The sequence below is a fragment of the Heterocephalus glaber genome, unplaced genomic scaffold (assembly GCF_053883595.1).
Source record: "Heterocephalus glaber isolate CG9 unplaced genomic scaffold, H.glaber_assembly_v1.0 deba00001707, whole genome shotgun sequence".
Lineage (NCBI taxonomy): Eukaryota > Metazoa > Chordata > Mammalia > Rodentia > Bathyergidae > Heterocephalus > Heterocephalus glaber.
Window position 1 is genome coordinate 1,319,041 of NW_028258427.1, and position 14,411 is coordinate 1,333,451.

General features: G+C 35.4%; 1 protein-coding gene across 7 annotated transcripts in view; it reads right to left on the minus strand.

Annotated features, from left to right (window-relative positions):
• Positions 1 to 14,411, minus strand: part of Phkb (phosphorylase kinase regulatory subunit beta) — a 210,975-nt gene that overhangs the window by 17,841 nt on the left and 178,723 nt on the right. For all 7 annotated transcript variants that reach the window (XM_087199368.1, XM_087199365.1, XM_087199370.1 and 4 more), the window contains 3 exons: positions 12,779 to 12,836; positions 10,532 to 10,622; positions 7,501 to 7,703 (listed from right to left, as the gene is read on the minus strand). In XM_087199368.1, coding sequence (XP_087055494.1) covers positions 7,501 to 7,703; positions 10,532 to 10,622; positions 12,779 to 12,836 — 352 coding nt within the window. The remainder of the gene's footprint in view (positions 1 to 7,500; positions 7,704 to 10,531; positions 10,623 to 12,778; positions 12,837 to 14,411) is intronic.

Consider the following 14,411-nt stretch of genomic DNA (forward strand, 5'->3'; position numbering starts at 1 on the left):
TGTTGATATGTTCAAAGACTATTTTGTACATATGTATAAGATTTCAGAGTGTTTTCCATGTGTTTCATGAGGACCTACTAGATAATGGAGAGGCAAGACCATGTCAGATGGCACAGAGAATCTCTTAGGGATTCTGAGCTTTTGTACAAAATGCTTTGAGATCACTCGGCTGTGCCCTCAAGAGAATCATTCATGGTTGAAAGGGACACCTACTCTGAGTGAATGACTCCTGTGGGAGCATGTGGCCTTTGCAAACCTAAGGCCAGAGGACAAGAGAGAGGGGGAGAGAGGGAGAGGGAGAGGGGGAGGGAGAGGGAGAGGAAAAGATATTGATACTGTGTTTTAGGAGAATGGAGAGGTACCTCCTATGGATTCTTGAGATTTGTGGTGCATAGAAAGAACCCACCAGAGGAGCCAGTTCTTCAAAAGCTACAAAGAGAAGATCTCAAATTATCAAATGTCAGTGATAATGTTAAGTTTTAATTTTTGCAAAATATCTTTACATTCCTTACCCAAACTCACCATATAGTCCAATGAGGAAGTCAAAACAGGGACAGCTTCCCTGTTTTATAGACCAGAGATTGGAAGATAGGTTAGGGTAGCAAGAACTCTAGCCATTCACACTAGTTTCAAATCCTTGTTTTCCATCCTATGACCTTAGGCAAGTTATTTAAATTTGCTGATTTCAAATAACTTGTCCCTAAGCTTATCTCAGAGGGTTTTTATGAAGATAGGATTTCCCAAGGGCCTTCAGTAAACATTAGATCTCTTCATCTGTGAATAAGGAAGGATAACTTATTTGCTCATGATAGGTAAGTTACTGGCAGAAATGGGGATTAAATTTAAGTCCTTCTAATTGTAACATTCATATTGGTATCCAGAGAGCTAAATTAAGAGGGTTGGAGTGCTTTTGCCTTATGGGACTTGGGAAGATTTTCCTTAGAGGTGCTACATGCCAACTGTCTACTCTTTGTACTTATCCCATTATCTTCCCTTTGCTGGACCCACTAAATGGCCCTATAGGCCTAGTGTGTGCTTACTGATGTACAACACTTTGGACTATCAACTTGAAACATAAGCATCTACCCTTGATTTTCAAAAAAGGCTTAATTTTCAGGAAAGTATTACTTCCACTGCAAATACTGACTTTAAAAAAATGGCAAAAATAAATCATTTAAAACCATTCTCATACTTTGTCTTCTAAGGCAATTTTGATCCAGCAATAAACAGGAAGATTTATATTTAATAAATGTCTGTGTGTGCGTGTGTGTATGTGTGTGTGTGTGTAGGTAGGTAGTATGATGAAACTCTCCATTTGTCAGAGTTTCCCTACAATATTAAAAGAAGTGAAAAGCTTGCTCTGCAACCCCTCTTAACATTTTATAGCATGTTAATATAGCTCTTACAGTGTATAGGGCTAACTTAGACTCAGTTCTAAGTTCCTTTCTCTTGGTCTCATGATAAATACAAAGGCATAAAAATCTCATTTCTTAGGGTTGTTATTTTATAATCTCAGACAGACCCCAACTTACAACCGTTTGACTTACAGTTTTGACTTTATGACAATGTGAAAGTGACAGGGAGTTAGTAAAAATATACTTCAAATTCCGAATTTGACATTTTCCTGGGCTAGTGATACGTGGTCGGATACCTGCTTATAATTCTGTGTAGTGACAGTGAGCCACAGCTCCTAGTCAGCCACCTGATCATCACAGTAAACAACAGGTACTTGACAGAATACTATGTTGCTAAGCTATGATGTTCTATAGGTTAGGTGTATTTAAGTACATTTTCAATTTACAACAGTTTTATTGAGACATAACCTCATCATAAGTTGAGGAACATTTGTATCTAAGTTTAACGTGTGCCTTACACTGTAAAATGCTTTAAATAGTATTGATCCTAGATCAGAGAACAAAAGACAAAAAATGAAATCTGGAGTCCATGGGATAAGTCCAAATCATGTAGAAAGGACCATAAAGGCCATAATATTTTAATTAATTAATTAATTTTTCAATGTTTGAGATAGTTTTTATTTTTTATTAGTACATGGTTGCAGTACAACATGTCTACATTCTTTGTGTGGAGCAGACATGTGTACTAACACATCTTAATTCCTTTTTTCATCCCTTTCTGCTCCCCTCCCATCCCTAGCTCTTAGGCCTTTGTCCCTTTGAGAAAGTTCTATCTCCCTACTTCCTATTATCTATCTTTTATTTTGCTCTTAATTTATACTCTGGGTTTTTCATATAAGAAAAACCATGCAATATTTAAGCTTGCGGGTCTGATTTATTTCCCTTAACATTATGGTTTCAAGGTGCATCCATTTTCCTACAAATGATTCAAGTTTATCTTAAAGGTCATAAGATTTCACTAACAAACATTAAAGCCAATTTCCATGAGAAAGTGGTAATGGTATATATACATAAGTAAAAGCACACACAATGTACCTTGAGAATGAGGAACAAGAACTCAAGCTAGGCAGACCTGGGTGTAAATCCTAGCTCTTCTACTAACTAGCTTGACTATGACAGATCATCTAAACTCCTAAGTCTCACTTTCTTTACTGTAAAGAGAGGGTCCTAGAGAGGTGCAATGATTAAATCAGGCAATACATGTGAAGAACTTTTAGCATCTTGCCTAATATAACACATGTTCAACAAATGATATTTGTAGTTATAATGGTGGAGCAAGAGAAGAGTGGCAGCTTACAACTGCGATCTTTGGAGTACAAAAACTATGCATTATTCATACTTGTATACCTTTAGTTCTTTACCCATAACTGTGCTTAGAGAGGTGCCTTTCCCAATGTAAGACAACCTATACTATACTCTGATGTAACTAACTGCATCATTCTGTTAATAAACAAATGGAAAAAAGCACAACTTTCTGATATATTCTCTGTGCCTGACTGGAGTTTCATATTAACAAGAACCTCTTTAATTTAGTCATTTCTTAAAGGACATGACTTGAATCTTCATTTACACTTAATTCCAATATCATATGGCACACACCAAGTGTATTAACAAAGCTTAAACAATCCTTTATTTTTCTCCCTAATGAGCACAGAGACATGCTATTTTTTTGTTTTTTCTAAATTTCCTAACAAAGCAAACCACCTGACTCTGCTTATATCCTATGTTAAATATTTATGGAGCATCTCCAGTGAGCTGTGATATGGACAGGAAATAATACAAGATCTAGTCTCTAGTGCTTAGCACAAGTAAATTTGTTAAATAAATTACTCCTTATTAAAAAATATTAGCTTCTCTTCAAACTGAAAATGTTTGAGTTGTATTTGATCACTTTTTGTCACTGGGACCAAATACCTGACATATGTGAGGTATGATTATAAAACACGGTGAATGCTTAAACAAAAAATAAATATTACAGTAAAAGACACATTGTCATCAATCCTTCTTGAAATACTTCCCTCATTTTGAACACAGTTATCCCATCATGCTTGCCATTTTCTGAGGCAGTTCTGGAAGTCTACTTTCATAAGTGTTTTTAGTTCCATTGTCCTGGTTGCTTTGATGTCCTGAATTGATTAAAAATGTTTACCTTTCATGGTTATTTTGACTTTGAGGAAGAGCCTGTCTTTTTGTGATGGCACTTATAGCAGTATTCATTGTGTTTTCCAATCACACCTTGTAAAGATACTTGCGAAAAAGACTTCCAGAACACCTTCAGAATGTAGCAAGAGTGATGGGATAAGTATGTTCAAAGCAAGGGGGAGTATTTGGGGTGTGTGTGGCAATGTGTCTTTTAATACTTTAAAAAAATTTAATTACACACTGTATTTTTTGATAAGCCCTTTTACACAATTTAAAGGAGGAGAGGTTTCTTTGGCTTATGGTTTCAGTCCATGGGTGGCTGGTTTCAGGGCAGAAACACCATAATGGAAGGGCATGGCAGAGCAAAGATACTTAGTTCATGATGAATGGAAAGCAGAGCAAGTGAATGTTGCCAGAAAGGAAGAAGCCAGCAACCAGATATAGTACCCAAGGTTGCACCTCCATGACCCACTCAGACACACCCAGAAGTGTGGTTTACCCATCCCCTGTATGGCTCCCAAACCAACCAATTAGACAATTAATGCTGACTGTTGTTACACAGTGATTAAAGCTGACTTTGCATAAGAGGGAAATGTGCAGGGAAATGGGCAGGGCCACTGTTAATATTCTCAATGAACTCCACTATTCCAGGGTGAGCTGTAAGACAGTGAATAAGATTTCACAGCAAATTGTTTTCATGAGTTGTTTTTCTACTATCATTAAATACTAAGTCACATGCCACTATTTTGACATTTTTATTTTGGGTGACACACAGTTTAAAGTGTATGGTATTTTTCTTGGAAGGAGCTAAACAAAAATAATTTTTTGTTTAAAACAGGAAGGAAATTACTTTCAGAATAAGCTAAACACATGTTCCCATGAAGAGAATGAAGCTGCAAGTAGATCTCAATTCACGAAAGGAAATTATATGGAATTTTTTGTGAACGGATATAAATTAGCCTAAAATGTTGAGCAAGCAGTAAAGGTAAAACTATTAGAGATTAAAGACAGTATTGTAAAAACTTGGAAAACTGGTAATTATTTATTAAGATTTTGTTTAAACCTCTGTAAGGATGACTATCACTTGAAGAGGCTCTCTGACTAGAACATTTATTATAAAGACTGTTTTGGAAGAATTATAACCTACACTTATCAATCTAACAGAAATATGTGAGTCTGCGACAAGTAAATATTTTCATATCTTGTATGAAGATGGAATATCATATTTCTTTTTATTTAGAGTCACTTCACATAAAAGACCCATTTCTATAGCCTCACATGTTGTCATTGGTTGGAATTGAAAACATTAGAGCAAACAGACTGAACAAATCAGGGCATGATTCAAAGCTCTTATGACTAAGAATACCTCTTTAATAAGAATACCTCTTATGACTAAGAATACTTCTTTAAAAGGAACAACTTAGGGGGATAAAAGTAGAGGCCAAGTTCTAGGGAGATACAGTAATTTACTTTTCATCAAAGAGAGGAGATGCAGAATGAGAAACTTATCTGAAATATATTATTGTTGAAATCAGGCAAAATTTAAAAATAATAAACTGAAGTAAAGTTTTTATGTAATAATAAAAGCACAAAAAAACTTAGAAAGTAGGAATCTCCTAAAGAAAAAAACTGACACAATCGACGTATATATTTCAGATATTTTACACACACCTTATACATATACATGTACATAATTATAGTTTTTCTATTTAAAAAGTACAAGACATTTGCAACTTTTAATAATTTATTTTGGTCATTTATAAATGCTAGTATATAGAACTTTATCTTGTTACCTGTAATGGATGCACAGAATTTTGCTATATGGGCATGATATAATTTATTTAAACTCTTTCCTCCTGATGAATATGTGGGTAGTTCCAGTGTTTCACTACTTAAAATAGTGCTAAAAATAAGACTGTTGTAAAATATGTCCTTGCGTACTTGTGTATCAATGTGAAGTAAATTCCTTGTGATGTATGCAGATACTGTGAAATAAGCAATGAGTTTTTACATACAATTTTTAAAGACAAAATTATTATTTATTTTCCAGAAAGTGATTCATATTCACATATAAAACTAAAACTAAGAAATGAAAGGTAAATCAAACCATCAATAAACAAAAAAGGAAGAGAGTAATAAAGTATGGTAAATAGAAAACAAAATAAAATGTAAAAATAACTCAAAATATAGAAGAAATAATACAAATATAAAAATATTTCTATTAAAAGATAATATGAGCTGGGGATTTAGCTCAGTGGAACCACACCTGCCTTGCAAGCACAAGGTCCTGAGTTCAATCCCTAGCACCAAAAAAAAAAAAAAAAGATAACATGATGTATAAAATTAATACTATTGAACTGTACATTTAAAATGATATATTTTAAATTTGAATAATAAAACAGACTATCTCAAACATAAATACAAGTGCTGAATAGATACACATATACATACAAAATTGTACAACATTGACTGTAAAGAGATGAAAGACAATGTATGAAGCTCATAATGACAGATAAAGAAATCAGACAGTGATATTAGACAAAAATTATTAGGATGAATTTGCCTTTAAAAAAATCTAGGGGCAGTATGGGTAGGATGAACAGTGGGTGGGAGTATGGGTGAAATAAGATTGGGTACATGATACCACTGAAGTTGAGTGATAGTATGAATCACATGGCTTTCTTATACTACTAGTCTTCATACTTCTGTAGATATAAAAATTATAAAAACTTGAAAAGCAATAAATGACAAAGGAAGATATATTAACAAAAGCAAAGAAGTGTCATGGACAAAAAGTTTTATAAAAGTTATATAAAAAATTGATGAAATGCAGAAAGAAATAGATACATCCTCTGGAATAATGAGACTTTTATCAGCAATCGAGGATCAAGCAGAATAGAAAGAATAAGGATACTGACAAATTATATAGTTAGCAAGCTATATTCTCATTCACATATACATATATCTGCACCCAATAAACAGAAAATGTATATTCATTTTGAACTCTGAGGAACACCTCCCAAATTGGCCACGTGTTAAGATTATTTTATAAGCTCAGACTCTTATGGGACTTTTCACAATTAGGCCACATTTACATGATATTTATAACATGCTTCATTAGGTAGTCTAGGCTTTCTGAAATATACCTCAATTCATTCTCAGATAAAACAGGGAGGTTGGTATAAAAGTGAGGCTAAAGTTTAGTCATTTGTCCCAAGTTGCAAAGAATGATAAATGGCAGTCAGGACCTGAACTCAGTTCTGTTGAATGCCAGAGCCTGGTCAACTTTCCCTATGCCACACTTTCTCACAAAAATTCATTTTTTAATTTTTATTTTTTGGTACTAGGGACTGATCCCAGGGCCTTGCACATGCTAAGCAAGTGCTCTGTGACTGAGTCACAGCCCCAGCCCCTTCACAAAATTCTTGATTAAGACAATTCAAGATCACCAGAGTCTTACTTTGTTACTTCTCCAAACTTACAACTTTAAAAATTAAACACTAGATTTTGGTAGAAAATGGATGCAAAGTATTTCTGAAAGGGCTCAATTTTTATCTGAGTGTGTTCTCCTGAAACCTATTACCTATTGCCTCCTGAAACCTATTAGGAGAAAATCATTTTTCTGCTAAAGGCTTACCTGTTTTATTTATAGGTATTTTTATAAGTACTGTGTTTTTTTTTTTTTTTACATTATGCAGATGTAGAAATCCCTGGAGTTCAACTTTACTGGAGAACTTTACTATGTTTAACATAAACATGAAGATTCTTTCAGGCCACTGGCATTTCAGGCCATCAGAAGACGCTATCTCCATGGCTTGGGAAAAGGTGCATTTTCCTAAATACCCACCAGATACCCTGAGCATTGGCTTCACATGGAAAGACTGAGGGTGTTAAAGAAACACTTTAATAACTTACTATATGCAAATGAAGGTACTTTACTCACCCAATTCGTATTTTCAGCATGCCACTGAATAACTCAGGGTTATTGGAGATGATCCAGCCGATATGTATAACCAGTTCTTGCTGAATGACTGCTTCCCTCTCATCATGGGTATTACACTTATAATAGATGATGTTCTTAATCACTCTTGGAGACAAAGGATTAGAGATAACTTCTTCTTCATGCCCAAAGGCACCCAGAGTTACCTACAAGTGGCAGAATCTTATTGTAAAAATTTCCGAGCTACCAAAAGATTAAAAAAATTCAAAGCTCAGGATGACTGGCAGGCTGAAATTGCTCTATACAAGCTAGGGAATTAGGTAGAATAACTGTTCCTGCTATTTATTAAAATGGCTTTCAAAGCATAACTCTCAATGGAGTTCATGATGGTTCAGAGTCTGGCTTAAAATATAAGGGCAGATAAGGGTCTCAGTTAGGGGAGTGAAGGTAAGTCGATATATATAACTATTAAGATAAAATTATTTTGAATGACTTTATACTAGAAACTCCCCTGAGAAGCCAGAATACAGTGAATAGTTTTACTTTACTACACAGTCCACACAATCTAGTATTTGAAAAATTTACTTTTCCCTTCTTTCACCATTTCTCAGGAGGGACCTTTTGCTCTTTAACACTGTAACTTTTTCAAAGGCAGTACGAGGTCACCTGGCTCTTGTGTAGCCCTCACTTTCCCTAGTATAACACTAGGAAGATCTCTCCCCTGCAGAAGGGGATGAATGAGACTGTCACAAGCCTGGGAAAGGAAGAATCACAGAGAGAAATGGCAAAGAAAATTCAGAGCAGAAAGTCCTGGTGAAGCTGGGAAGAGAATATCTGGTCTCTCTCTCCTCTCTCCGTGGCCTCTTGCCTTCCAGAAGAGTCTGCAGCTCCCCATCTTCCTCATTATCTCTTTCCATTTCTCTTCTATGTACAGTGCACAGTTATATGAGACAGTAAAATAAAAGCATATCAAAGGGCATTTGTGTTTTCAGAGGTGAGGGAAGAGAGTAGAGCATGGGGTCTTTTGCTCCAGTTTTGTAAAGGGGTGTAATGGTTACTTCATCATATGACAGCGACATCAACCAGTTAGTCCAAGTGTATTACTTTTATTAAAGTGCCACTGTGTAAAGAAGAAAACAAACAGAATGTCCATCATTGCTTCTGGAAACGATGACTAATCAAACCACTGTTTCATGCCAGAGTGTAAGGTGACCTAAAAGTGCTTTGCACAAACAATATTACTTTAGTTCTCAGGGAGGCATTTCATGGCTGAGTACTCTATTTTGCCTCATTTTCATTTTCTGTTTTTGTAAAGGGTTAGCACACAGTCGATGAATGGACTTGGTGCACCCAGTAATGAAGTTGAACTGCTAGCCTCCTGGGCCTACCCAGCTCTGTAGAGCACTATCTCCTTGGGAGATGTGCTGGTCTGATGGGCAAAGGTCCAGTTGCAGCCTTAGGGCAGGGCAGGCTTGAAGGCTTCTGGGGTGTGAGAGCAGGGTCTCAGGCTGCAGGGTGCAAGCCCCTGCTGTACAGAATACTGATACTGTACAGAATGGACAGGATTAACCCAAACCCAGCCCTTCGCCTAGTGTCAGGTGTAGTAACTGCAAAGATCTGCAAAGCCTAAAGAATGTTCACATGCCCCAGAATTAACTTTATTTTTAGATATATTATAGGGACCTAACATTAAGGAAAAATAGCCTATTTAATTTTCTCTCATAGCTGGAATGGTTCAGGGGAAAAAAATACTACTCTGGGCTGGAGGTGAGGATTCTGGAAAGGAAAGGCCCAAAATAAGTTAAGTCCTATACTTTGGTCTCCTTTAGCTGGCAAATGGGGATGAAAAGTTTACCTTTTAATAATTTGTAGAATACAGAAAATAACATACATGAAAAGTAACTTAACTTTTCCTCAGGCATTTATTAGTATAATTATTTTTTAATTGTTAGTCAATATTACAGAAAAAAATAACCAATTTATTACTCTAACATTCCAGAAGCTGGATATCAGGATGAAATCATTTCAATCTTAATTAAGAGCACTAAAATGTCAGCCACTGGTTGATTTTATTAAAGAAGGTTAAAGTACTTCATATTACTAAAGCTTGTTATATCTCTAGGTTAGCTGTCATGAAAACACAATAAGCACATATATTCCCAAAGAAGAGAAAGCAAGCTAGCAGGTTTCATTATAATCAAAGAATGATTCAGCCAGGTAATTAGAGATTATAGAAAACAAAACAAGAATGAGCAGCCATGTCTCACTCCACACATCTACATGCAGAGGCTCCATTCAACACATATTTACCAAGTACCTACTCTAAACCAGGTCCTGTGCTGGGCGCACTGGGACATGTGCGGGACAAGACAGGCCCTGACCTCAGGTGCTCACAGCCTACCATTCAAATAAACTGGAATTATGTACAGACTGAGACATGTCATGAGCCTGTTATGGGAACCCAGAGGAGAGAGAGACTGCAGCAAATCAGAGATGGCTTTGTGACAAGAAGATGACAGAGTCAGCCTTGGTGGGTAGAGAAGAGTTGGGGGAAGAGATGGCCTGGCGAGTGAATAATCTAGAGGGCAGTACTGGCTATGCAGACTCTGGTTCTGCCTGGACACCAGTGTGTTCTAAGGCGCAGGAGGAACTCAGGTGAAGTAGAAGAGGAAATGTGTCCTGCACTACTCACCTGTCTTTGCTCTGCCTATCCTATACCTACCTGCTATACTTCAGTAGGTGGTATTTCATTTTCTATATCTGCACCTGCAGCGCTCTCAAGTTAACAGAGTCAAAAGGTACAGCTCTTAAGGTGCAGCAGGAAAAGAGGATGGCCCACTTGGTAAAAGTGTAGTTTTGAGACTATGTATCTGTTTTGCTTGAGAAAGGAGACTTGTGGGGAAATGCCTGAGCCATTGTGAACCTGTTTATAAGAGGTCTATGACACTAAGGTGTGCCAGATTTAAAATTAAGTACTCAACCCAGAAACCTTCACAACTGTGACCAAATGAGTGTCTGAAAAGCAGATACTTACCTGTTTGCCCTGCACTAAAACATTAGTAATGGATGGGGCCAGGCTGTCCACTACTTTACTTAAAAGACTTGCTGCATGGCGTACAACCGACCTGGGGGCAAAGAAGAGAGTAGGCCAGATGTTCACAAACCTAAAAGATGATGCATGAATGGGGCCGATTATAGAACCTTAAAAACATACATGTTTGGGTCCTCATGTGATTATTTGGAGGAAACACTAAGTGCAAGACATTGGACCTCATAGTTGAAATTTTTCCAGCTGATAGGACCATTCAGAAGTAGGAAGGGATAGTGCCTCACTCTTACCTCTGTATCACAGGTACTGTTGATGCTATTATCAATTTTAAAGGGAAGAAAAGGGAGCCTATTTCTCTGACTGAGGTAGGGAAGGAGTGCACAGGGAAGAATTAAAAGAATGTTCCAATTTGCATTAGGAAATTCATTATTAAGTCTGTCACTGGTTGATGTGACCTATTCTTACAACCACTTTAAATCATGTTTCTTTTAGTACCTAGATAACCAAATCCCTGGATTAGAGGACCCAGAACTGAATTTTAGAAAGTGCTATAATAAAATAACAGCACTTTCTTTCCTTAATAAAGCTAGAACGTTGGGGAAAGGAATTCACACTGCTATTTTTACATTCCTGAAAAAGTCTTAGAATATAGGGAGAACAGATTTTTTTTTTTTTTTTTACAGGGAGCACATGAAATACACAGGACATTTTTTCCTTCAGAAGTAAAAATTCATGTTGGACATTTAGATGGAAAGAATAAAATAAAAATGTAGTTTTGAAACTAGTTGCTATTTTGAAAAATATATTTCAGGATATACACGGAAACTGACCTCTAAAAAGCATTTATACTTAATTTCAACAAAAATAGACAACTAGAAAATGAAGCTAATAACTAATAAAGTTAGTGAAACAAAGACTTCCTACTTTTAAAAAAGCTTTCACCCACACACTATAAGACTGAAAGACATACTTAATCCTCAGAGTGCAAGTAAGCCCACACATTTCAAGCAGCTTGGATTTCCAAATTCTGAGCATGTTACCTGTTTCCCATGTACCAGAAAAGTAGTAATGTGTGGGGCTATAGAGGAAGAAAATTTCTGGGTAAATGCAGCCCCGTAGCGTACTGCCAACCTGGGTGTGTCAGTGGAAAGCCATAAAAGGGAAAAAAGAACAAATAAAACTTCCAGGAGTTTGTTCTTTTAAACAAAACAGCATTCTAAATATTTGGTAGGTAATGATTTATCTAAGATAGAAATATAATACAAAAAGCAATAAGACTGGAGACCACATTTGAAACTGGCTGGCTAAAAAGCAATATGTATCGGTTGAATTGCCTGCCTGACTGCACTGAGAATTTACAGTGAAAATTTTAAAAACTACAGGATTATTCCATTATTTCTTCTGGGTAGGAATAGTAAGTTTACTATTAAATAGAGGTGACAAATTATTGTTTTATCTAGTCCTCTGATTTTGGAGATTAGAAACTGGAGGCTCATTGAAATTAAGGGAGTTTCTTATGACATTGCCTGACTTTTCAAAAAAAATTAGATATTAACTAGCCATTTGAAAAAATGTACATGTGTGTGTTACTTTAGATTCTCCTAATAAAATTTCTTGAGTTACATCAAAACGCAGAGGGCCATGCATTTAGGCATACCTTCCTCATTGTGAATTTAAACAATTTCATTTAAATTTGCATATATACATATTTATTATTCTTTTAATCCCTGGGAAGAGAATTTTTATGTAGAAAAAATGGTTATTTTTCATGAAGCAGTTATAATCACTGGAATTCATCCAACTTAAATGAGAGAATCACCTTTTAAGTACAGTATTTTGCTTATCATAAAATGAGCCATTGTCAATTCTCTCTTGTTAAGGCCTTCTATGATAACAGAACAGGTTTTCTAAATACAAAATAGAACCTGAAGCACTTGTTGGGACAGAGGAGGCAGAGCAGGAATAACTAGGAATCATTCCCATAAATACTCTCCTGGTTAATTTCCTGTGGAAGTCTTTATTCCTAGTTTTTTTTTTAGTATCTTGGCACAGCCATGATACAGCAGAATGTAGACACATCCTAAGAAAGTAGACAGTCTCGGTGCCATAAGCTTGGAGTTTAAAAGTAAAAATTAGGATGAGTAATCATCTTTAAGACTGGTCCACTGTATTTAGGCTACTGAATATGACAACACAAAAATAAAAGATAATGACAAGGACACTAATACAAACCAAAGCTTTTTGCTGCCAGCTCTTCTATAGACTCTCTCAATGTGATCAGAAACGGTACCTAGACATTGGATAATAGAGTCTTTGTTGAAGAAAGCTTTTACTTAAATGCATAACATTTATTCCCCTTTAAAAAATCACTTATGAATTTTCATTTTGTTCCTCTAGAGTCGACACCCTCATCATTTAAGGTTTTGAACTATCTGATAATTTTAATATGTAGCCCAAATAAGTAGAATGTGAATGTCCCTAGCATTTGTTACTATTTAGTCTGAGTATATAATCTTGGTATTTTACTTCTTGAAATATAATATAAACTTTAAACAAATGCAAATGTTATTTTAATTTACTGTAGAAAATAGAAAAATAAACAGTAAATTGAACAAATACTGTAAACTCTGAATATAATGACGATTTATTTGTTCAATGAAAGTTTACTGAGGCCCTATTATATGTATGGGGCTATTATCATTCCAATATACTCTAGAGTTCAAAACACACCACTAAGCTATCCTCCTTTGGCTGCAACTTACAATGTGGTCTGGCCTCAGAACTGGTTTTGACAGAACATGAACAATGTAACAGGAAACCGCACCAAAAAAGAAATACAGGTAAAGAACAAGATCTTTGAAGTTTTGTTTTGACCTTATTTTTATAGTCTTATAATGAATTAGATAAAAGTTATATTAAGATTCTGTAGATGCTTGTGATTTTCAATTTATCATATGGCTTTACAGATTTAAAATATTTAAAGCCTTTCAAAATCTAAGTAAAAGATGAATATTACTCTCATTTATAAAAATACTTCCCTCAGTATTTTCATGAACTATTTTATATAAATTTCATTTTATTTAAAAGCATTACTATAATCATTCCAAATTCCAAGTTTCTAATGAAATGTTTAAGTTTTAAAAAGTCTACTTTTTTTGGTCTTAGCTAAAGTTCAAATGTCAATGACTGTTCCAAATAAAATTAAGATGCTGCTTATGCCAGGTTCCGTGGCACACACCTATAATTCTAGCATTCCGGGAGGCTGAGGCAGGAGGATCACAAGCGTGAGCCCAACTTAGTGAGGCTCTGTCTCAAGATAAACAATAAAAAATGATGGAGGATATAGATCACTGGAAAGACCCTGGATTCAATACCCAGTACCTCAAAAAACGTTGTTTATATTATAGTTTTGACACTAATTTTCTAATTAGAGAATGACTTTGTTTGAAATCTTAACAATATTAAAGAAGTTTATCTCAGTTACAACAATACAAAAACTAAGCACACTTCATTTGAGTAAATAATTATGGTTATTTCATTGCTAGAACTACAAATATTGTTAATGTACTGCTATTTAGGACACTAACCCAATTTCTGCTTCTAACCCAATCAACATGCGCCTCGCCTCTTAACAGAGTATATTCAAATGAGCTCAAAAATTTTGAGTAGCTAGACATTAAGTACTTGAAACATATTCTATATTATTCTGTACTATAAAATGCCAGAAGCAGACTATGATGTAGAACTCAAGGATTCTTCACAGTTGTGACCCAACATATAGTATGGATATCGGGGATAATTGGGTTTCATTTTTAATGCAGAGTGGACATAGACATGATTAGACATGATTTATTTTTATTAACTA